Source organism: Aquila chrysaetos, chromosome Z, assembly GCF_900496995.4.
Source record: "Aquila chrysaetos chrysaetos chromosome Z, bAquChr1.4, whole genome shotgun sequence".
Classification (NCBI taxonomy): domain Eukaryota; kingdom Metazoa; phylum Chordata; class Aves; order Accipitriformes; family Accipitridae; genus Aquila; species Aquila chrysaetos.
The window spans coordinates 83,877,215-83,901,361 of NC_044030.1; the positions used below are offsets into that span (position 1 = coordinate 83,877,215).

The 24,147-nt window shown below is 40.4% G+C and overlaps 1 protein-coding gene across 9 annotated transcripts in view; it reads left to right on the forward strand.

Annotated features, from left to right (window-relative positions):
• The first annotated feature begins 1,444 nt into the window (after positions 1–1,444).
• KATNAL2 (katanin catalytic subunit A1 like 2) overlaps positions 1,445–24,147 on the forward strand; it is a 31,275-nt gene continuing 8,572 nt past the window's right edge. Inside the window, exons 1-14 of one of the 9 annotated variants that reach the window (XM_030003947.2) lie at positions 1,468–1,614; positions 8,399–8,481; positions 8,610–8,680; positions 9,072–9,238; positions 10,325–10,367; positions 10,776–10,899; positions 11,920–12,015; positions 12,514–12,612; positions 13,393–13,470; positions 15,853–15,951; positions 16,804–16,867; positions 18,145–18,263; positions 20,360–20,451; positions 22,340–22,450. In XM_030003947.2, the coding sequence (XP_029859807.1) occupies positions 8,616–8,680; positions 9,072–9,238; positions 10,325–10,367; positions 10,776–10,899; positions 11,920–12,015; positions 12,514–12,612; positions 13,393–13,470; positions 15,853–15,951; positions 16,804–16,867; positions 18,145–18,263; positions 20,360–20,451; positions 22,340–22,450 (1,157 nt within the window). In that variant the 5' untranslated portion in view covers positions 1,468–1,614; positions 8,399–8,481; positions 8,610–8,615. The other 8 variants (XM_030003949.2, XM_030003948.2, XM_030003944.1 and 5 more) reach the window with 8 other exon arrangements.

Genomic DNA, 24,147 nt, shown 5'->3' on the forward strand with positions numbered 1-24,147 from the left:
ATAAAGCAGAAGCACCCAATAATGGAAAATGAACGCATTACCTATTCTACTACCACATTAAGGCCACAAAATTAAACACAAAGTCTTGTAGGAGAGGACCTAAGTTGGATGCAGGAACATTAATGTGATCCATTTTGAAAACTCTATGTTTTATGCGACAAATTTAATACAAAAGGTATGTATTAAATTACATGCTTAACAGGATGAAAGTACATTACATTTGCAGTGCAACTAACTGAGCAGTTAACATATGCTGAAGTCATGTTTTTGCTTAGGACATCCTTGAGATTAAGACATACAGAAAGGAAAGAGAGAGAAGGGTTATGAGAGGTATGTGCAGTTGTAGATACTTAGTGAAGGGAGCTCAAGGGAACAGAAAGCTTGTGTTGGCGTATACTGGATTGGGAAGGTTTAAGAAAAGGGCTGGAGAAACATTCTTGAGTAGGAACAGGGTTGCACAAAGAGGGTAAGGCCTTCTGGGGTATTGACGATTATACTGAGGAGGCAGTGTTTGGAGGAAGGTCTGCATGTCTGGAGAACATGGTTTTGAGGATGAGATGCTAAGCAAGCGTAGCATGGCATGGATGTGAAGAATCTGGTAGTTACCCTGTCCAAGAACAGCTGATGGAACTGTGTAGCTGTTGGTCTCCAGTGGGCTGGACTTGGGGAGAGCTTGCACCTGCAGCTGCCTGGCTGTGAAGCACCCACATACCAGCAGACAGGGTGTTTCCAGACGATTGTTCTTCACCCCTCTGACCTCTTCTGTCCTGCTTTGTGCCCTGTTGTGGCTGTCGCTGAGCAAGCCTTTGGCATGCTCTAACTTCTCTTTCATATATTTTCTGGGATTTTTTTCTTTTTTTAATGTTCTCCTCCAGCTGGACTGCAGCCAAGCAGTATCCGACAGGCACAACTCGCCCCGCTAGTAATTCACATCCCGAACCCACGAGGAGCTGCAGCAATCAGGCAGCCGCGTTTTAACGACGGCTTTCGGGTGCTCTGAAGAGGACCCTTCTCACAGCCCTGCCTTTCCCTCAGCGCCAGAACGCTGGCGGCCTCCATTTTAAGGCCCACGGCCATCCTTGATGCGAGGGGCAGACTGCACTCTGCTTTCTTCTCAGACGCACCTCACCTGTCTAGGTGAGCTGGGTATGTTTAACAGGGGGTTGGTTTGGTTTGGTTTGGTTTGGTTTAGCTTGGTCCAGACCGTCTCCAGCCCCTCAGCTCCACGTCCCCCTCACTCCCCTCACAACCCCACAAACTACCCCATCGCGCCCCTCAAGTAAGCCTAGCGGCGATTGGCCAGCACTAGTGCTAGCCCCGCCTTACTCCCTACCGTGATTGGCCCATCCTTTAAACGGCCACGCCCCCCTTGCTCCACTTGTGATTGGACAGTTGTCCGGGCAATCTTTCACCCTTCGGCGTCTCGATTGGTTGCGTGAGGGAGGTAGGGCGGGTCTCTCCCTCACGGCTCCCGCTGGCCTCGGCCGGGTGCGGGGCCGGGCGCTCGCTGTGACTTTCCCGGCGGGCGGTAGCCGCCCGTGGCCGGGCGCCCTGCCGGCCCCGATGGAGCTCTCCTGCCAAACGCTGAGAACCACCTACCAGGCGAGGGAAGCGGTAAGAACCGGCAGGCTGGGCGGCCGGGCGTCCCCGTTGCTATGGAAATCGCGGGGGGGGGGGGGACTTCTGCGCATGCGCGGGGGGAAGCGGCGCGCAGTGCGCAGGCGCGAGGGGGGAGCTGGAGGTGACATGGCGGCCGAGGCGAGGCAGGCTGTGACTGGGGAGGGCTGGGGGCCTTCGGGGTCGTCGGTGTGACGGCGGTCCTGGTTCCCCTTAAAGGTGGGGGCTTCCTACGGTCCCCCCCACACCTTCTCGTTTCCCTTCGCTTTGCAGGAGGGAAGTGCTTCTTATCCTGTCCGCTCTTCAGGGCAGGGCAGGCCCCCTTGCTCCCCGCAGGCCCTGTCCGTTGCGTGGTCATGGCGGGAGCAAGTACAGCGAAAGGAGACAGGTCCGTGTTCCTTCCTCCCTCAGCTCCTTTTTTCGTAAGTTAGGGCTGTACGGTCCCGCTGTGCCTCTGTCCAAGTGTGCCTCCATCCCACGGATGGGTCGAGCTCCAGGAAGCCCAGAAGCAGCAGGATTTTGTTAAATTTCTTAACCCGTTCTTTTGCTTCCATCTGCTGGTCAAATTCAACTAGAGTAAGAGAGACTGTAGGGCTGCACTGCGGGACTGCTACAAACCTTTCCCACAAAGGTGTTGGGTGCTGTGAATGCATACACAAATCCCTGTTCCCACTGTGCATGAATAGGACGGGATTGCTCACAAAAAAGTAGTTTTGGGAGTGGTTCTGGAACTGTGTTTTAGGTTATGTCGATGTCTTGGATTAGTAGATTATATATTTACCTAGAAATGGGAACCTCCAGCCCAGTCTATTTCTAAGCCTTAAAGTGGATTCAGATCCCAACCACTGAGAATGGTGCCCTAAGGTGTGGTGTTGAAATGGTGTTAATGTGCAGAAGGAAGACAGGAGGAAAAGGGGTCCGATTTGTAACTTCACCAATGGGGATTTGGGTGGCCCTGGTCCCAAGGCTGGTTTTGACTGCTAATTGCAGAAATATTTGTGGGAATAGGACCTGGAGCTCCAGAACTCTTCCTTGTGAGCTGTACCACTGGGTTTGGGTTAGTTTGCTTTGTAAGCTGACTTCTCCATAGCCTTTTGGTACAATGGATGTGAAGATCAGAGTTTACATTTTGGTTACAGACTAGAGAGGTGTTCATATTCTGTAGAGGGGCAGAAGTTTGGAGCCTGCTTTTTTTAAGCCAGTCAGTGACTAAGGAACAACCTGAAGCTGCGAAGAGGATATTTTGATTCTTGCTGTAAGGTTCTTGACTTCTGTGGAGGGAGCCTTGATACTTAATTTCTGTTTTCTGAATTCCAGTATTCCAATGCAGTATCTAAAAGTTAGGCTGCTACATCTTTAATTTGTAGCACTAAATAATTACTGGAATTCCTAGTTCCCCAGTCCTGTCCTTATCTGTATTGCATTTTTTCATTAATCTGTTCTATAGAACGGAAATTATTATTTTCTAGCAATTTTGGGAAAAAGTGTTTAAAAAAAGTAAATTCCTATATAAATTCCTATATCCATTATAATTCTATGCCTGTTCACAGCTGCCCAGTGGACTCTTACAATCAAATTTGTTTTGTGAGGCATTTCACTGGTTTTAACTGTTAAATATTTCCTATGTTTGTTCTGTAAATCACTCTTGACAAGCAATGTTACTGTAAACTGCAGTAGAACTTTGCAAATTCATACAAATGAGTGGGAGAGTTAATGCTTGTTAATTAGTTTGTAAATTCAGCATCCTTAATTTGTATTGTTTAATCATTCACCATACTTTGTGTCCATTCATTTTTATGTATTCATAATGTATATCACTTCAAATTAGTGAAATCTTGGCAGTGTAAAACCTGGCTTCAGCAATGTTCCTGTTAAAAGGGGGAGATAGTAGTGATTTGTGAGTGGCTCTTGGCATCGGAGCATGAATTAATGAAAGATGGCATGTAACTACTGCAATGGGAGGAGAGATCAGAAGGTTTCTGTTTTCAGTGCACCAAACTCAAATTATAAAATGTCTTTAGATTTTAAAAGTAACACCTCTTGGATGAATCCTAGTGTTACTACTAGGGCAGCCATAACTTCTGTGGTGAGCTTGCTGTATGTCTTTAATTATGAAAGCTATTTGTAATCCTTCTTGAGAAACTTTGCCAACTCTATTGTTTGCAGAGGCTTGTATAATTTGGGAGAGAGAAGAGAGGGCCTTTTCTTTGTGCTGGGAAATTCTATTCAATGGCAGCCAAGTTATACATTGTTTAAAACTCACCATTTCCCTTCTCTACTTGTGTTTCTTAAAAAATACTGTCAGCAAGCCAAACAATAATTGAACATCAGCCTTGTAAAAAGCCTTGCAAGGCTGCAAATATAACATGCAAAGGGCTAGGGGAGGGGGAAAGCTGTGGGGATACAGGGTGGTGGAGGGAGGAGGAAAACTGGGTGAGTCCATCGTGCCTCAGCTACTCTCTCTCTCCTGGCACATGGTGCCAGCTTGATTGTGAGGAACCCCATACTTGGCAGCTATCCTGGGATCACAAAGGCAAAAGAGGGAAGGGACACTGCATGTATATTATGATAAGGTCTTTCCCTGTGTGATTACAGAGCTAACCACTTGCCTCTTGTCTGAATTCCTGATCACAGATCCCTCCGAACCCATCTTACCGACTGCCCCAGTTGGACGTACAAGGGCACAGTGTTACAGCAGTGTAGTTATTATTTCCGGGCTTCTCAGACTATGACTTACTCTCTAACTTTTTTCTTCATGCTACCAAATATATTCATGCAGAAATATAGAGTCAAATACTAATGAAACATTATGGGGTTAAATTAATCTTTAGTAGGTCCATTAATTTGATGGAATTACACAAGAGACTAGGTTGATTTATACTGTAAATGCATTTTAGTAAAAGGTATGGAAATGACTAAACGAACAGTGGCATTTAAAGATGCATGACTCTAATAGAGTTTAATTTTAAATGGCTGCAAAGAAAGGAATATATACCACACTTTTGTTAAGCTAGAAATAAATAAAATACAGTATAAGCATTGGAGCTAATTAGTTAAGTGCTCAACTATTTAGTTTTTAAAACAAGATCACGCTTAAGTGCCTTAAGCTTTTATTAATTGCATGGACCCCCAAATCCCCTATAGTAATTGAAAATTTAATTACATACATTTTTTGTTCTTTTAAGAATGGAAGCTTATTAAACTTTAAACACTTAAACATCTATTGAAATACCAGTGGCTATAAACAACATGCAATTCTAAATACTAATTAAACAGAAAGGCTAAATCACTATAAAGCTAAACTGAATTTTAAGTAACTTTGCACTCGTAAGTACTCATGCCATGTAAGATTTACCATTTCCTCTCTAAGCGCAGCAGAAGTCCCGGGCAGTGTTAGTATCTGTCTGTACTGTGGCAGGCACGTTGTTTTGTGGACGTATTTGCAGTGGTGGTCAGTCCCTAGAGAATAAACTGGAGTTCAGGAAAGGAGACCAGAGTGGGCAGATAAGTAGACAGCTAAAGCTGCTGGTGGCACCGGCACGTGCAGAGGTTCACCTACCTCTTGGAAAGGGTATGTGGTAGAAGACGACTGGTGAAAGGCAGGGAGACGTGGCTTTGTGGGGGTTAGTCAAGAAAGCAATGGTCTGTGCACCACTGACTCACAAGGTTTATGATTTGGTAACCGTTACATGTTGAAACGTCCTCAATTTTTGTTTATAGAAACTTCGCAGTACTGGGATCAGAGATTTCAATATCTGTTCGGTTTTTAGATCCAATCTAATGCAAGTCTGTCAGTTGATCTGCTGATTAACGGCTTAGTTAATTTTCTTTGGACAGATGTCTGACTTCTCAAATTAATCATAGCTTTTTGCATTCCTATTAACACAAGATAAAGACAGAATGAACCTCTCAGTCTAAACTATCTTCTGATTTTTAGATGGGACTCTTTTTTGATGTAAAGGTTCGCTTTTGCTTCTGCTTGGTCAACGTAACAAGAAGAACATTGCTATGTTAAGGTTGAAGTGGGTTGCCCAGACATAGACACAATGTTATCCTATACCCAAAGTAAGTCTCTGCTTGAAATACTTGAGATGCTGCCCATCACTATTTTTACTAGAACTTAAAATGCCTTTAGGGATAGCAGAAGTAACCTAGTGGGATGAACAGCAGCAGAAGACACAGCAGAATACAAATTCTTTTCAAGGAAAGTTCCAAGAATGGATTGTGAGCCCTGTCAGCTCATCAGGCAGATGCAATTCCTTTCTCATCAGAGTATTACTGTAAATACTCAAACATGAAACACCTGATGTGTTTGTCTTCTGTGACAACCACTGTGTTTTCATGCTGTGTTTAAATATTCAGAGGTAGCTGTGATCTTGCCTTTTGATATGTGGTAAACACAACAGTTAATTTTTCTCAGCATAAAACAGCAGGACCAGTTGCATTTAGAAGAATGTAGAGGTGGGACTCTCAGCAAGTGACAGCTCCAGCTTCCTTCTTGCACCTCCAAGCCTGTTTTGGAAGATTCAGATCATCCAGAAGAAATGGTGAAAGGTCCACAATTCAAAATCTATTTTCCAAACACCAGCACCTCAAAATAATAAGAAGGAAAAGATCCTTTCATCCCAGGGTGTCAGTGTTTTCTCTTTGCCCATGACACTTCTCAAAATTGGTTCATTTCTTGTTGCAGCACCTCTCAGGAACCAGTTTACTTCATTCAAGAGTTACTGATCTACCAAGCATTCACACAGCACTCTTTCTCCCTAAAATGGCTTGGAAAAATCATCTTTGTACCACCACTGAAAGGCAAAGAGTAGCTTCCTTATGGACTCGGAAACAGAGCGGCTGTGTAACTTTATCAGGAGGGTATCAAAGGTAGTAAAGGCTAGAAGTGGGCTATGGTTTCTTCCCTTTTCCCCACCCACTTTGATTCTTCTCTCTAGGAAACCAGAATGAAGAGTCTACCAATCTTTTTATTAATAAGTGAAATACAAATATACTTTCACCCCGCAGGAAACGTTAAAAGCAAACCCCAGAGCCCTTTCTTAGTTGTGTCACTAGATGGCCCCACGTCTGAAGCAAACATCCCAGAAAATACCTGCTATACTGGGAGACCTTTTGCTTGCTCTACCCAGTACTTTTCACAGGTTGGCAAACACACGGAGAGGTATTAGTTTTAAAATAGCACAATCAGCTATTGTTTTATCTCAAGTGTTTAAGTTAGCAGCAGAATGCTATATGATATCCACTGCTGTGTACCGAGCAGAGGGAGCAGGTAGGTCTAATCTGACAATGGAAGGGCACGCTAAAGAGGTAAGTTGGTTTTGCAGTACATTGCACCACCCAAAAGCACCTTTGCTTGTAGGAATAAATGATTCTCCAGTATCTGCGATTTACTATAATGATGCTCCCTTCCAAGAGACCAGCAACGATAGGGTAATTGTCTTTCTGTATGGATATTCCTTTTAGGCATCTTGTGGGATTTAAAAACATAAACCTTGGTTAGTAGTAATTCTTTGGCTTGTTTGTGTGCCAGGCACTGGCAGAGAGCAGCAGAAGTCACTGCTACAGACGCTGGGGCTCTGTTTCCAGTATGAAGAGGACAAAGATTTGTGGGTTTGTCACCTGCAGGTTCCTAACACTTGGGCTAGGTGTTTTCTTGGGGATGGATGCAGGCACTGTTCGACTGGGGTAGAAGGGAGGGAAACTGGGGCTGGAAGTGGGAGTCCGTGTCTGCATTACTGTGATCAGGAATATATCGGTGCTATGCAAGCAACAGAAACGACTACTCTTTCCTTATCCACTGATTAAGTGCCACTCTTTCCTGCTCACACTGGGTCCTCATAGGTAATCATAGAATGACAGAATATCTCAAGTTGGAAGGGAGCTATAAGGATCATCGAGTCCAACTGCCAATGCTGAATGCCAGCATCCTAAAAGAGAAAGGAAATACTTTATTTGCCTAAATGTGGGTTTGGCCATACCTGCTTTTCCTGTGGTGCCAGCTTCAAATCCCAATGAGTCAGACCAAAGTCAATATGCTGATTTCTAGAGCTTTCCTTGTAGCAAACCTCTGTTATGACCCTAAAATCTCAGGGTTTCTCTGCAGACACTCAGTTTATATGGTATGTTTCATCGGAGTAAGGCTTTGTTCCAGTATCTTACAAGATTTCTGTTTCCACTGCCCCTTTTGCTCTACTTCATATTGTGCTTCATGCTCCCGCAGATGTAGGTTCACTGAACGATGACAAAGATGTTTTATGCTGCCTTGTTTTTATCGCTGAACCATTTGTGAATGAATTTGGGTTCTCCAATCTGTGTGAAGAAATCCATGGGACTGACTCCATATTGAAGTTTCTGCATGTTGGGACCTGACTTTGGTCACTCCTGTGTTAAAATTGGGCAAGTTTTGTGTTATCCCAAACTACTGATTCTTCAAGTGCTCTGTGTTTCACTTGTGTTTATATATTGAGGGCCATGAAATAGGAGATGCCAACAGTGGCACAGCTGGTCTTTGTAGTGTAGTGGTGCAGATCCCAGACCTGTTCTCCATCCCACCTTCTCCAAGCAGTAAGAAAACAGGTTTCTAGTTGCAAGGGAAGGACATAGCCATGCTGCAGCATGAGCTTTCCTTGCACAGCCCTTGGAGACACTGTGCATGAGGTCTGCAAGAGTCCTACCCTGAAATTCGCAGCAGCCCGAACATGATGGAAATCTGTAACCATAGTAAGGGAAGTAAGTTGTTTTTTTTTCAACCTGAAAGTAATTTTCTCTTCTCTAGGAAAAGGTTTCTACCCACCCAGTAGCCCTGATAATGTGTAAGAAAAATTACATTGAAAACCACTTCCCTTCTGTTTATTAACAGTGAGTTGTTTTACAGTTCTTACATGCTGTTGTCTTAATTTGTTTGTTTCCACAGGCTACATTTAGATGCTGTTTACAGCAATAAAGAGAATATTACGTTTGATCTAGAGTTCTGTCTTAATTCACAGGATGAGATGCGAACAGAAGCTCGTCGAAAAAATCTCCTCATTCTAATTTTGCATTATTTAATGGAGGAAGGGTATGTTTTTTAAACAATAGTGCTCTACATTTGTGGGTTCGTGAGTGTCTCTGACCTGTAATGTGTCCTTCTGTCCTCTGTTGGGTGGATGGGCAGCATGGCCCTTTGGTTTGATGTGTGTAAGAGGTAAACTACTATTACGTATCTTGGCAGTATACTTTGCTAAATTGTTTCAGTTTCTGGAACAAAAATGTCCTATATAATTTAAAAATACTTTAGAGTAATCAGGAAAGGGTTTTTAAATAGAGTTTATGCTTTTATCGTAAATAGAGTTAAAATAAAAGTAAAAACACCATCTACTTACTAATGCCATCGTTTGCTTTTTCTCTCAAAAATCAGAATAGGATAATGACTCTCAGTTTTTCGGTCTTTGTTTTTTTGAAATTACCAGGTATGTTGATGCTGCAAATGCTTTGGAACAAGAGACGAAATTAAGTTTACGTGGCTTTGAAGTTTGTGACAACATTGATCTTGAGACAATTTTGATGGAATATGAAAGCTATTACTTTGTAAAATTTCAAAAGTATCCTAAAATTACCAAAAAGGTCCTGGACACTGGTATGTGGCTGTGTTCCAAAAAGAAAGCTTTTGTTTCCAAAGCCTGAAATGTGTATTTGCCCGGTATGCTCACCGCTCTTCTCGTGTATGTCAGCGTTTAATGTTTGAACTCTCTTACAGTTACAGAGCTATAGTTCTAGCACATAGGACGTAAGAATTGAGAGATGGAGCTTTGAGCCCTCTTGCTCTTGCTTCTCTCTTTCTGTAGAGGGACAAGATGATATTTTTCTGTCTCTTAAAAGCTGCTTTGATATTGGAAAATGCCATGTAAGTGCAAAGTATTGTGGCATAGATCTATTCACTTTCTTCTCATGGGGAGAGAATAGTAAGTCTGTTCTATTTTAGATTTAAGTTTTAAATTAAAATAAACCACTTAAATAAAATATTATAACTTAGCTTATCCAAGCTAGTGCTTAAAAGTCCATTACCCACTAGTAATGGAACAACTAGGTGCATGCTAGTATGGTACAAACCCTCGGCTTTATGAGTTTACATCTGGGCTTTGTGAGTTTGACATTTTGTGAAAAAAGCTTTTCTTTGGCAGAAATTGTTTCAAATGATATAAGTGCAAAAAATAACATAGTTTGATAACCACTATTGCAATGTGACATTTATCCTGTCTTGGTATGTTGAACATGATAAAATTACTATTAAGAAGAGTGAGGTAAATTCTTATTTCCGAATTCAGCAATGAAAAAATTATTAGCATTAAATAAGCATTCTTTGAGATATATTAAATTAGTTTATCGTGCTTCATCTAATTTCTGGTAGTGTCCATTTTACTGTGAAAACGATATTGGTTTTAAAATGTAAGCAAAGAAACCAAAGATTGAATGAGCCTAAAATTTAATAAGCCTGAAGCCAAACTGCTTGCTCCAATATCAGTTTGTTTTCAAAACATTTTTGCAAGCTTGCATTGCCTATAATCATGCTGTTCCTGTTTATGCATTGTTATTTCCAAGGTCATTAATGTGTGCTCAAAAATATGTTTGAAGTGGGGGGGGGGGGGGGGGGGGGGGCGGAAAATCAAGTTGCCCTTTTTTATATCCTTAATTATTTTCCGTTTTAATCTTAATTTTGCCACAGCAGAAAATAAACAACAGCTGAGAACTGGAGGAAGACCAAGAAGGTAAGAGAAATGCGTGGGGGGTTTTCTGGGCAGAAAATTTTCCTGTAAAAGCAATATGCAACATGGTTAAAGTAATGTTATGATACCATAGAAATAGTAAAGCCTAGAGTCACACGGCTGACTGTGTGGTGCATTTTTCTGTATCTTTTTGAGGAAAATAGAGACATTTTCCAAAATAGAGATGTAGACAATTTGCAAAGTTTCTGCAGTGTGGGTAAGGTAGGGTAACGTGTTTGAAAGCAGTAAGCGTTGAACTTTGCTGTGATTGAAATTGATGCCTTAACTTCAGTGGGAGCAAAGTTAGCCCAAAACTGCTTTATTTGAAAACTCTGCCTTTTAATCTTTTGGTATTTTGAAGGAAAAATGAAGTTCTGAAAGCCTTTCAAGATATTATTTTTTTAATTCTAGGGCAGCAAGCTCTTCTCAGAATCTCCCAAGGCTCAAGCATCAGACAGTGCAACGACCATTGTCAAAAACTTCACCTGGGAGTACAACAGAATTTAAATCATCCACCAAGGAGAACCCCAAACAGGTTTAAAAGTGTTTATTTTGGCAGCATTACAGTTGAAATTAATGTGATTTTATTTTCAAAGGCTACAGGCAGCAAAAAGATCTGAGTTACACAATTATTAATTGTGTAACTAATGGGTTTTACTAATTCTGCAATTTAAGGATTATAGATGCAAGACTTCAGGAGAATATACTTTCTGGCTGTGAGTTGGGGAGCAAGTCACAGGCGAAAATTAGAGGAAAAGGAGTCACATAATCCAAACTATACTGAAAACAATCAGAGTTTTCACAATAATGCCAGTAGATGAATCCTTTAGTGCCAGGAAGCAAGACAAACAAACCAAGTAGAAAGTCTGGTGTCAGCTGCAAGCATCTTCACAGTGCATAAGGTGTTTGAGATTGGGGGAGCAATTTGGCTCTGTAATTTTCAGGTTTGTGAGTCTTATTTTGGTAAGATTGCTGTGAAAGCTACTTTATTACCATCCCTCACAGAGGAGGGAGCAGGAACAGCAGGTTGATGGGCAAGCACCATGTCTGTTACAGCTTTTGAGGAACTGCAAGGAGGAGAGTCTCTCTCTCTCTCTCTCTCTCTCTCTCTCTCTCAAAGTCCTTGTCCATATTCCTGCATAGGGAGGATCTCATCTCTGACCAGTTCTCTCACTTAGAATCCTAAAATGGCTCCTCATTTCCGAGTTGACATGCTGTGCCTCATACTTGCCTGTTGTTTCCACTGTTCATTAAGTGTTTCTTCTCATAGCTATGTAAAATGCAGATTTCTACAACTTAGAATTAATTGTAATAATAATAATGCGCATGAAATAACTTGAATGCTGAGCTCTAGAGCCATGGCTTTCATCACTGCTGTCTGCAGTCAGATGAAGTCTAACTAAATGTCTGACAAATATGGGATTACTGTTGCAACTTCCATATAATGATACAGCTCATCTGGACATATATGAAGAGGTGGGATGAAACCTATAATGGGATATCTGCAACTCATCTACTTGGCAACACATCTGTTTTAAAATTGATTTTTCTTTAGAATAATGACAATGCAGTTACTTTGGAGCAAACTGACTTTGGCTTAAGCATCTCAGCAATCAACAAAACTGGAGGAGACAGCACTCACTCAAGAAGGGTAGGTGGAAACCTAGTATCTGATTTATGATCGAAATGTGTATGTAGAAAAAACACATGACAGTTTTTTCACAAATATCAAATGCGAGCTTTTTATGTCTATTTTTATATAAAGTGTTCCTGTATAATTAGCTGAAGGGTCAATTTTATGATTTGGGCAGTAATTCTTTGCATAGAAGGCTCTGCTTGCATTAAATAGTATGTCAGACATCGTCAAGAAGGAAAAATATTTCTGGTTTGAAAACCCAGTGGTAATAGGTAAAATTGAAGAAAAATTTCAGATTCCTGAATAAGGTAAGAGGCTCGGCAGTTCAATTGTTGCAGTGACTGAGGAGATGTGTGTTCAATTCCCATTGCTACCACAGATTCTGTGGTCAGTTTTTGCTGTATTTAGGACTGTATGTGCAGTAAGGAAACTAATTGCTGTAATGGCAAGCAAAATTTGGTCCACTGCAGTTTTAACAGTTAAAGCCTATCAAAACATTATTTTCTCCTTTAGGGCCAAGTGATTGACTTCCATGGGATGATTCAGGATGCTGTCAAAGTATCATCAAACGGAATAGCCTTGAACAGCCTTAATTGTGATCCAGATCCTTCAGTAAGTGTTTCTGTTTGTATTTCCATCCAAGGAACAAGAACATCAGTTTTATATAACCAGGAACAAAACAAAATACTGCAATGATGTTGTCTTTGTTCCCAAGTGCTAAAAAAGGGCTTAGATTTCTGAGTGGTGTATATCCTTCTAGTGGACAGTCATACTTGATACTGGTCTAATTTGTTGACAGTTGTTTGCTCTTTTAACAAGACAACAGGTGATATCTTATGGTTCACAAAAAAAAAATTGCAGAAACCCACAGAACATCTGAGGGTGAAATTCTGGTTCCTTTGAATTCAGTATGTTATTTAGTGTTCACCTCAGCTGAGGCAAGAACAGAGCTTAGATGGTTGAGACAGAAAATTTTCAGTAAAGTAATCACTCCTTGACACAAGCCATAGCTTCTAGGACAGTGTATCCAGCTTACACAGTGCCACTCCACCTGGCAACTGCTACACTTGAAGAATCTTTCGAATGGAGTATGTGGCAAAGTGGTGAACCATATTTACGTTTTTCACTCCTCTTAATCTATGTAGGGCATGTTTAGGACTACATGTGCAATAAGAGAGCTGCTCATTTTAATGTTAATTCAGGATTATATTCTGTAAGATGAAAAGATGAGTTACTGCAAATATGGCTTACTTCAAAATCTTTGTTATTAATATTTTTACAGCTTTAAAAGTTGATATTATTATGATGTATCAGCTTTTTTGAAGGTATTTCATAGTTTGTCTGTTTAAAAATAATTAAAGTCTGACAAGAACTTATGTTTGTCTTTTTTAGGAACGGTTACTAAAACCCCTTAGTGCTTTTATTGGCATGACTGGTGAGATGAGAGAACTTGCAACAGTTGTAAGCAAAGTAAGATCTGATCTCCGTTTCAGTTGTATAGAGGTCTTGGTTATCTTTGTCATCTGAGAATGCTGTTTGTTTCTTTTTACTGTCACTGATAGTGCTTATCCTTGAGTGTGCAAGCTATTTCTCTTATCATGCAACTCCCAACAAGTCATTTCTTCACATATAAGAATGTTTCTTTCTGATACACAATGGGAGGAAGTAATTAAGACCATTCCTTTCTAATGGGGAACATGTAATCTAATTGTGCTGTACCCATGAGACTGTCATAGCTTTTGCCTTTGTTCTTATTGCTACGGAAAATGTACAGTACTTTGCTGAAAAGAGAGATTTAAATATATTAGCTAATACCAACTATTATCTAATATATTATTTAACTGTGATCAAATGGTGGGGAAAACCTTGATTCAATTCTGTGGGTGCAGTTTCCATTCAAGGCATTGGGCTGTATTCAGTGTGCATGGTGTACCAGTATCACGGTAATATGCTGAGTGTTTCTACTAGATACCATGTACCAAAATTATTAAACCCTGATATTCCTGCATTGTTCATAATGCTGGTCCTGTGCCTTGCTTTGCACTGCCTGCATGATCCAGAATCCTTGTCTTTTCTCGCTTGGTGCAGTTGAGAGATGCTATTGCTGTAGGCACTGCAAGCAGTGCCCTTCCCTCATCCCAGCACAGGAGCTGCATGAGCAGCATCAGTAATACACTGTATCCCAGGGCAGGCTGGGGATTCTTCCAGGATGTGCAGTTTGGCACTGGGAGGGAATCCCAATGTTCTCAGCACCATTTCATTTCACTTGTGGGTCGAGGTGCTGTCTAGCAAACAGGCCCTGGAGGCTACTGGGGATCAGCCTGGCTACGAAGCAGGTAGAGGATTTGCGTGCATCACCTCCCAAACCCCACGAGGTACTTGTCCAAAAGGCTTCATAGTATCACAATGTTTGATAGTCTGAAGTCTAAGAAATTTCCAACCTTAAAGAAAGAAAATTCTCATTCCTTTCAATTCCTGTCTGGTTTTTAATTTATGGGAAACCTTTAAAATAGTGTTGTTCTTCCTCCTACTTTAGCAAAAAGCAATAGGGTTGCTTTAACCTCTGTTATTGTATGTTTTTTAAATTGTGCTGGTATGTTCCTAGTTGCTATGGTAATCAACACTGTGTAAATCAATAAAAATAAATAGCATGTGGTATCTATTTCACAACACAATCTAATTTAATTTGGAAACAGTTATGGAAGTCTCTACTTAGTATCATAAATCTGATTCATCTTAGTTTGCTGTTAATAGAAAGGGAAAGTGTAATCTACTCTATATAAATAATTTTTCTAATTGTATTAAATCAAATTTTCCCCTCGGATATAAGCACATAATTTTTCTTCAGTCTCTGGGGACTGCCTGTTTTTATTGGAGAGCAGAATTTATCCCAAGTATTTGTATTGAGGATATGATATTTTGTGTGGAACAATTAGTCTCTGGAACACAAAGCCACAAAATATTATTAAGGCAAATGGAAAGATTCATAGAAGATTTGGAAAGTTTGATGAATTAAATGAAATTAATTTAGTGAGTGCTTCAGGGCATAGACTAATTACCGACTATCTTTTGATAGATGCTTAGGGGAAAATTTTCCTCCTGTTACAGAGTTTCTTACAGCTTTTCTTGCAGCTTATAAAATCTTGCATAGTGTGGAGTAAATACCATTTTTTCACTGTTATTTATAACATAAGTAATGGGTGCAGCCATAAAGTTACTGAGCATCAAGTTTAAAACAAAAGTATTTTCACATTGCATATGATTAAACTGTGGAACTCGTTGCTACAGAACAAGCATGTTCAAAAAAAGAGGTAAGAGAAATTCACTGAAGAATGAATGTCAAAGGGTATTTGAACTGAAAGTCTAAGATGTAATTTTAATTATCAGAGTCCTTCAGTTGCAGACGTTGGTGTATGTAAATATGAACCAACATGTCACTCCTATTGCTTATACTTTTTTCTAAATGTCCAATACTTGCCAGCATCAGAGACAAAATATTAGGGTTGGTGAACCTTCACATCATGATAGCTCTTCATATGTTAGTTGGTTACTAAAACCAACTAACAGAAAACAGATCTGAGAAACAGATCTGGTCAGCATATACATTTGACAGTGTATATGCTCTTAGGGAAACTAGGGGCTTGAGGGGAAGCAAGGCACAATGTAGCAGCTCTGTAGAAATGACTGCTGTGTATGCTTTTCTCTTGGGAGGTCCCTAGTACATAGGATTAAGTAATACAGTTTGTATCACTTAATAGCACTCTTATAACTGAGTTGATTCTTTTACTTTGCCAGAGGTCATTTTCATAGTGCAGAAGAAGTTTTACTGACAGGATGCGATATATGTTGCAGGACATTTATCTCCATAATCCAAACGTGAAGTGGGATGATATTATTGGACTGGATGCAGCTAAAAGGCTCGTCAAGGAAGCAGTTGTTTATCCCATAAGGGTAAGGCGCTAGATAGAATCATAGAATCGCTTAGGTTGGAAAAGACCTTTAAGATCATTGAGTCCAACTGTGATGTATGCCTGATAATATTCAAGTTATGCAAGCTGATGCAAGATTACTTTTACGCAACAAGTATGAGAAACATTATTAATGCCGCTTCATAATGACCTCACTTCTCATGAAACCCTATTAACGTACTCTAATTCTGAGCAGAGGGAATCTTAAAGAAGCCGTTTAAGGTTCTGGAACAAATGCTTTTCACCTGAGTCACCGTACCTGAATGAAATCCAAGTGAATACATATAGATCATGTAGGTTCCCAAGAATACTTGGAATTTGAGAAAACCAGTGTTGGGCTTGTTAGCATTTTCCTTGTAATTACAGTGGTGGTTTAGAGTTCTCACTATTTCTGTGCTTTTGTAGGCAGTTTGTGTTAGAACTATTCCTGATACTGTTTCATCTGACAATGGCATACACATTCTCCTATGGGAAAATGTCCTTTTAATATTAAAATTATAAGTGTTGGGTCCTATTCTTTGGCACCTTTGGCAATGTAAGAGGTGCTGGATTTGGCCTATGTTAATTCAATGGAAAATGACTTATAGAAGAGAATACCAAACCAATTGCAGTTGAAGAATTCACTTAAAACAGATTTCAAATGGTAAATACAGTCTTTTTCTCAGTACTCGGATCATATATATCATATCATTTTGGAGGGGTTTTATCCCCCTCTCTTCAAATTTCTTAGGTTTCCTGAATGCGTTAGGAGCAGTGGAGGTAGGGGTTAGAATCCCTTGCATTTTGTTATAGATGATACATTTTTAATCCCTGAATTCCTTTTCTGTTTCCACAGTACCCACAGCTGTTTACTGGCATTCTGTCTCCTTGGAAAGGATTATTGCTGTATGGACCACCAGGTATGGAGAGCTTTGTACCATATCCGTTTGTTTACCACTGCTTCTGGTTTTGTCCCATGGATAAATCATTAATGCTAATTAGATCAAATGTGTTAATGAAGAACATGTTCTGTAATGTGAAATAAAAGGAGACAATGTTGGATGATTACATCTGTCTCTGCTGCTCAGACCTGTCCGTTTGCCTTTCTCACAACCCTTGACTATTTCTACCCCTGAATCTTCCAAAAACAGTGCTTATACTAACAATTCAGGGACTTAGAACTCATATCTCTGTTTTTACTCAGCTTGGATCATATTAATCAAGTTTGGCTTGACCTGATCTTACGAAATGTGAATAAATCTGGTATGAGCTCACCTTCTTAAGGAAAATTACCTTTCTTTTTTCTGCATTTGGAGGTTGTTTTGGAAATGAGGTGGAAGCTTTGCCCTCTGCTGTGCTAGCTGAGTGTTTTCCATGTCAGCACAGCTTCACTGCTCTCTCTGCTCACCTTTGACACAAGCACTACCACCATGAGTGTGGCTGAGAGAGGACAGAGGGCACAAGTACCGCCTGAGTCAGGCTGCAAAGGCTGTCGCTGCAGTAAACTCCATTTGCTTCTGTGAATATTTAGATGTACCTGCCACAGAAGGCATCTGACCATTTCAGCACGTGGTACTTCAGAATTTGGGGAATGCATTTGTGATGCTGTATTACCTGAGTTTCTCCAGACAATCCTGGAAGGGCCACAAAACGATCAGAGGGCTGGAGCACCTCTCCTATGAGGACAGGCTGAGAGACCTGGGGTTGTTCAGCCTGGAGAAGAGAAGGCTCCGGGGAGATCTTATTGTGGCCTTTCAGTACTTAAAGGGGGCTTAGAAGAAAGTTGGGGACAGAGATTTTAGTAGGGCCTGTAGCGATAGGACAAGGGGTAATGGTTTTAAACTAAGAGAGGGGAGATTGAGACTAGATAGAAGGAATAAATTTCTTGCAATGAAGGTGGTGAAACACTGGAAGAGGTTGCCTAGAGAGGTGGTAGATGCCCCATCCCTGGAAATATTCCAGGTCAGGTTGGACGGGGCTCTGAGCAACCTGATCTAGTGGAAGATGTCCCTGCTCATGGCAGGGGGTTGGACTAGGTGACCTTTAGAGGTCCCTTCTGACCCAAACCATTCAATGATTCTATGACTCTTTCTATTTTACTGTTTTTATCTGACTGATAGTAGGATGAGGGGAAGTATTCAAACATTTACATTGTATCTCTTTAGAGAATGAATTTCTTCAATGCTGTTGTTTGTAGGTACTGGAAAAACTTTGCTTGCTAAGGCTGTTGCCACAGAGTGCAATACAACCTTTTTCAACATATCAGCATCCACCATTGTCAGCAAATGGAGGGGTGATTCAGAAAAACTTGTCCGGGTAAGAATTATTATCTCATTTGTTATACTTTAATAAATATTAGGTTCCCACTGAACTGGAGTTTAACACAGAACTGGAAAGTGTGTATTCCTCTGATACTCATAATCTTTCCTGTCTTGGACAAAACATGTGACTCTGCTTGTATCTAGTTCTTAAAATGGGAATGACATCACTTCTGCAGAAGTCTCACAATGGGTTCTTGCTGTGGAATTTTAGTTCTGTAATCTAAGATGAAGCAGATGTCCTGAAGGCAGCAAAAATTCTAGACTCGCTGAATAACAGACAGGCAAGCAGGCTTCCTAACTGAAATAGTGTTTGCTTAGTGACCCCTTCAAAGTGCTCGACATCCTTTCTGCAAGGGTTGGCTCCTAGGCTCCCTACAAAATGTTGTTTGGATTCCCAAGTTCCCTACTATTCTTAATCTTCAGGGCACAGAATTGGCAAAAAAATCAGTTGTCACAAAGATCTGATGGTCAAATGCAGACGTAATGTTGTTTTAAAGAAAGTAGTTTGGTAAAGTATTTTTGCATATAGATTAGCAAGTAGCATGCGTGGCTCAACTATGGTATAAAAAAATTCGGGGATTCAGGTGTAGCATCCTTGCCCTGAGGTGCCCATCCTAATCTCTCCATAATGTCCACCATTTCAGTGTAAGAAATCCACAAGCTCTTAGCCTTCCTTTACGCTCATCCCTTACACTTTGGATAGATACAGAGCTCTTGAAAATGAATAATTGTAACAGATTGCACTTGGCAAATGGCACTACAAGCATTGTTAATCTCTCTTGAAATTTAGGCTCTGTCTGCAACGTAATTATTCTTCATGTGTCCTTTGTCCTTTAAAATGGCACATTTTTCTTCTGACATTCACCTCCTATGTTATTGATCCTCTTGACATCTGTCTTAGTAGCTTCCTAGAAGTTTCCCTTCTGGCAGGAGTAGAGATGGGACAGTCTGTTTTTTGACACCATCATCCAAAAGGTTTTTGTGAACATGCTGCAGCATTTGCAATGATATTGAACTTGTGGCATTTTACCCTTAGTTGAGTTTTTGGCAGAAATGAAATAAGATTGTGGATCAGGACAGCTCTAAGAAAAGTATTGTGTGAATTTATATCCTAAAATCACATGAGGCTGGTGCAGGAGTTTTCTGAAGTGTGAAGTATATGTGGGTTTTGTGGTCGTGTGGGGGCATGTCTGCTCATCCTGTTTTCCTCAGTTATCAGCTGTATTGGTGTGATTTTATATTTTAGATTTGTAGTAAAATTGTAGGCTGGTCATGGACTACTTGTGACTCTGGGCAAATAATTTAAACCCTGTGCTTCATATCCAAAGTGTAGAGAATAATATATGTCTTTTTTAATTTGTTTTTTTAAGTGTTCAGATTAAAAAGTGCTGGATTAATATATATTGTTAGTGATATTTATTTAAAAACTCAAAGAACCCTTCACTGAAGAACTGACAATATGTTCTTGCTGCTAATTTAAGCCTCTCCATGTTTACAGAAAAATAGATGAAACTTCCTTATCCAAAGGGCAGACCCAGATTTTTTGTCAGCTTAATATTCCATTTTTTAATCTTGATTATTCAAGCAGTTTATGTTTGTTTTCACCAGGAAAAACAAAAGAACTGCTTGATTCTTATCGAGAGAATCAGTCCATTTTGTTTCATTATGGTTCAGCTGACTTGTAAATTTTTTTTCTCAAATCCTTATTTAAAAAAAACTACAAATGGAGCAACAACAAAAGATGGATGTTTAATCTCTGATAACAATTTAGGAGTTCCCAGAATCCTCTGATGGATCATTTTCTTCTATCCTATTATTCACAGGGTACTCTGATAGGATTTAGCCAGAAAGATTGACATATAAAGACAGGATTACAAGGCTGTGTTCTTTATAACTCCTTTACAAACCTTTCAGAATTTGAAAGGATTCGGGGACCCTCAGCCTACCCAGAGCTTTTTCCCAACAGATATCCCTTTTTGTCCTAGAAGTCTGGAATGTGGGTGCTGTTACTTATCTTCTGTGCCAGTGGCCCTTACTGCCTTTTTGTGTTAGTTTATCTTTTCTTTCACATTTCCTCTTCTCTCTAAACAGGTGTTATTTGAGCTTGCCCGGTACCATGCTCCTTCCACAATTTTCTTGGATGAGCTGGAGTCAGTTATGAGTCAAAGAGGCACTGCTTCTGGGTAACTGATGAGACCACGTCCTGTGGCTCTGGGAGAATATTTGTCCCCCTTTTACTGCATCTTTTCAATAGTTTGTGTTTTCAGGTGCTGACCAATGTTTAATCATAGAGTGTACCTGTTAGAAACAAATCTTAGCTAAACTAAAGCCTGAGGCTACTCCATAAACTTCAACAGGAGCATGATTGGGCCCCTGGAAGACTTGTCTTTTAGATTTTATTGCCATTATAATTACTTTGAGTGATAATGGTAATTTTCTTGACTTTCTATTAAGCAACTTTTCTTCTGTTCTGTTGTCAACTTTAGGAGCCTCGCAGTGTGTTATTGTCAGAATGCCTATCAGCTCCAAAAGTACCGCTTCGTGGAAGTGTTGCATACGCTGTGAGGATTTAAAGAGCGAGATGTAGTGGTTGTTTCATTCACAGTAGACGAGATCAGTAGAGAAGCAAGTGTGAAAGATAGGTTGTGTGAAGGTTAGCAAGGGACTATGGGTCCGGCAAGACTCTGAGAAGGAGGGAGGTGCAAGAGTGTATAACCAGTGGTGATGTAGTTTAAAATACGGGATTTGAAGTGGAAATAAAGGCAGTGGGGGGGGAAATAACAGATGACTTGTTGGAGGCGAGTAAGAAGCAGCTGATTTTGTGACACTTTGGACAGGCTTAGGCGTAGCAGGGTAAGATGGAGTGTACACGGTGGAATGGCATTTTCATTAACAAGACAAATTTTGGTGGTATTGTCAGGACTTCCAGGTGCAGGAATGGGAGGATGTTATTATTGTCATCCATGGTGTAGACAGTTTATAGTTAAAAACAAATTGAAAAGGTTAGGGCTGGGGAAGAAGCAGGAGAAATATAAAAATATTGTTACAACCATTAGGAGCCCATTACAGTGGATTTTATGTATTGTAAATTATATGCTTACAAAGATGTATAAATAGAATATGCTATATCATAAAGATACAGCTTGTAATAATTGTCAGTTAATAGCTACAAATTATGGGCCAAATTTTGCCTTCATATATACTTTTAAAAGCTCTCATTAACATCACTGGATTATATATTTTAATAAGGATTTTTATCTAAGATTATGTTGTTATTTTAACATATCCTTATTAAATATTGACTTGGCACTGATGTGTGGATGCTTTTGCAGAAATAAGCCATTAAACCTGAATTGTAGCTCTTACCATCTAAGGCCCTGATGTTTTCTCTGGGTTTGATCCAGGAGTTTCCAAGAACTCCACATCTGGGACCAAGGGTTCAAACTGGTTTCCTGCAAAATTGGTTACCTGGATCAGGGCCAGAATTCTTAGCACTTTGCTTAAGTTCCCCTTTTCTTTTTGAGGAAGGATCCTTTCTGTGTGGTTTCTGCCCCATTTTTAAATTCATTTCAGTTTGGCATATTTTTCTGTTTGCTTTTGATAGAACATTTTGCAAAATATTGAAGTCAGTAGTAGGTGTATCTTCTTGTGGCCGCTTAAAGTTCACTCACAGAAAAATGCCAGTAGTTGCCCTGAATAGGTAGGTGTATTAGTTATTGAATGGCAACTGTCACATTATAAAAATTCTCCTACATAGATCGATCAGTCAAAGCCTTAGCTGTTTTCCAGTAAACATCAACACTGCATGGAGATTAATCTGAAGAAGAAAAAAAATTTTCTTTGGTTTCAGTAATAGTGAATTCTCCTCACTTTAATGCACTGAAAAGAGTCCATTTAAGTAATCATTAGAAAGCTTGATTTTAATGCTTAGATGTTAGCTAATGGAGCTTAATCATGCTTTGAACTGGGGCAAAACTGTGACAAGGGCTCAGTTGCTGTGAATGACACTGTATAAATAAAGATGATTACTTTAATGCACTGAGCAAATAATATTTCTCTGAATCTTGGTAGTGGTGAACATGAAGGAAGTCGGCGGATGAAAACAGAATTACTGGTGCAGATGGATGGCTTGGCCCGATCTGATGATCTTGTATTTGTTTTAGCAGCTTCCAATCTGCCATGGTAAGAGATCCAGAGAGTACATTTTGAATACATTTGCATGAGCTTCTAAGCACAGATAAAGATTTTATTTAGACTTTTGCAGAAAAGCCTTGATATTTGGTTAAAGCATTTAAAGATTAATTTGGAGCTTTTACTTTTAAACTCTACAATTCTTGCTATTTGTGCCACATGAGAATAATCCATAATAAAGTCAACATATGCTGGTGCTACCAGCTGCTAATATTTAAAATGGAGTATTTGACTTTATAGGCAAGTTATTTACTATGTTTAAGCTAAGAAGGGTTTCAGCCTGGAACTGTAAGGTGCTTAAAACATCTAGTGCTTAGAAGGATACTCCACAAATAGGAATGTTGGATTTTATCGGTATCAAATGTGACTTTTAAAAATTGAGGGGCAAAATTCTAAAGTTTCTTTAACATGATTTAGAATAGAAGAATAAACGGTTTAGGATTGGAACTAGGGCACTTCATCATGTTGGTTCTCAAAATGGGCAGGACACATATTGAGAACGGGACAGACAGGAGAGGATGAGGTAGGGAGGTAACATTTGTAGTACGACAACTGTGGATGCTGGGGGAGTTCAACAGACAGCAGAAAACGGCCAGCTCGTGCTCTCCTTGAACGGCTTCTCCCATGGCCACTGTCAGAGCCAGCATGTTGATCTGGCTTGATCATTCATCTGAACTAGTGTAGTATAGCTTTTTCTTTCATACAAAACATCATCAAATGGTTGCAAATAGTACATGGGGAAAACAACAGCTCTTGGTTAAGCACAGCTATTTTTAACAGTCTGATTTGTAGCTCATTAATCATCTTACAGAGTAGAAGCCAACACCTGTACAGGGAATTGAAGCACATTGATGATGGGCTTGGTTTTGAAGTTAGTTTTCATAGGTCTGGAATAAGTCTGTGGATTTCTGCCTGCCCCAAGATTCCCCCTGTCCCTGGGCTACTGATCCGTGAAATCTTCAGTGAAAGATCATATTTTCCTACAGAGAAATCTGTGCATTGAAAGCAGAGAGGGGAACTTCGGCAAAGTAAACCGTGAAATCATCTGTTTGGTGAGGGACAGCCTTGGATGCAGATGTCTGCAAAAAAGATGAGTTAGGTATAAGAAGGGGTTTTTTTTCTTCCTTTCCCTGAAGTATACATGAAGCAGAGAAATAGAAGGTGTCTGCTGGGGGCAGACTGTCTGAACGGCTAATCTTTCTGCAGTCTGCTGATCATCGTAGCACTGAGGTCTTTCTTGATATCCATGTCCCTAAAGGCATGCAGACCTAAGTGGGCCTATTCACCTCTCACATGTAGAGTTGGTGAAGCTAAGAGTCTGAAGACAGCAGTCCTGTTTCCAGGGAACTACAAACTGTAGGAGCCCAATGGCAGGTATTCCCACGAATGACCTTGTGCGAGCAGCAGCTCAGCAGCATTTCAAGTGGTGATACTTGAAATTTGACTGAAAGGCACATTGTTCATTGATACGATGCTCGCCCAGCTCTGCAGTGTGACAGCCACAGAGCAGGGCATCCAAAACTGGCTGGGAGCAAGTGAGGCCTCTGCACCCACAAAACCACAGGCTTCATTCCTGGATTGTTTTTCACGATGAGTGATTTTTGGCTGATTCTCATGAGGTTGCCGTAGGGAGATGTGTTGGAAAAGCCTGTCTGTGTGACTGGAGGGCTCTGGGCTGTGATCAGCAG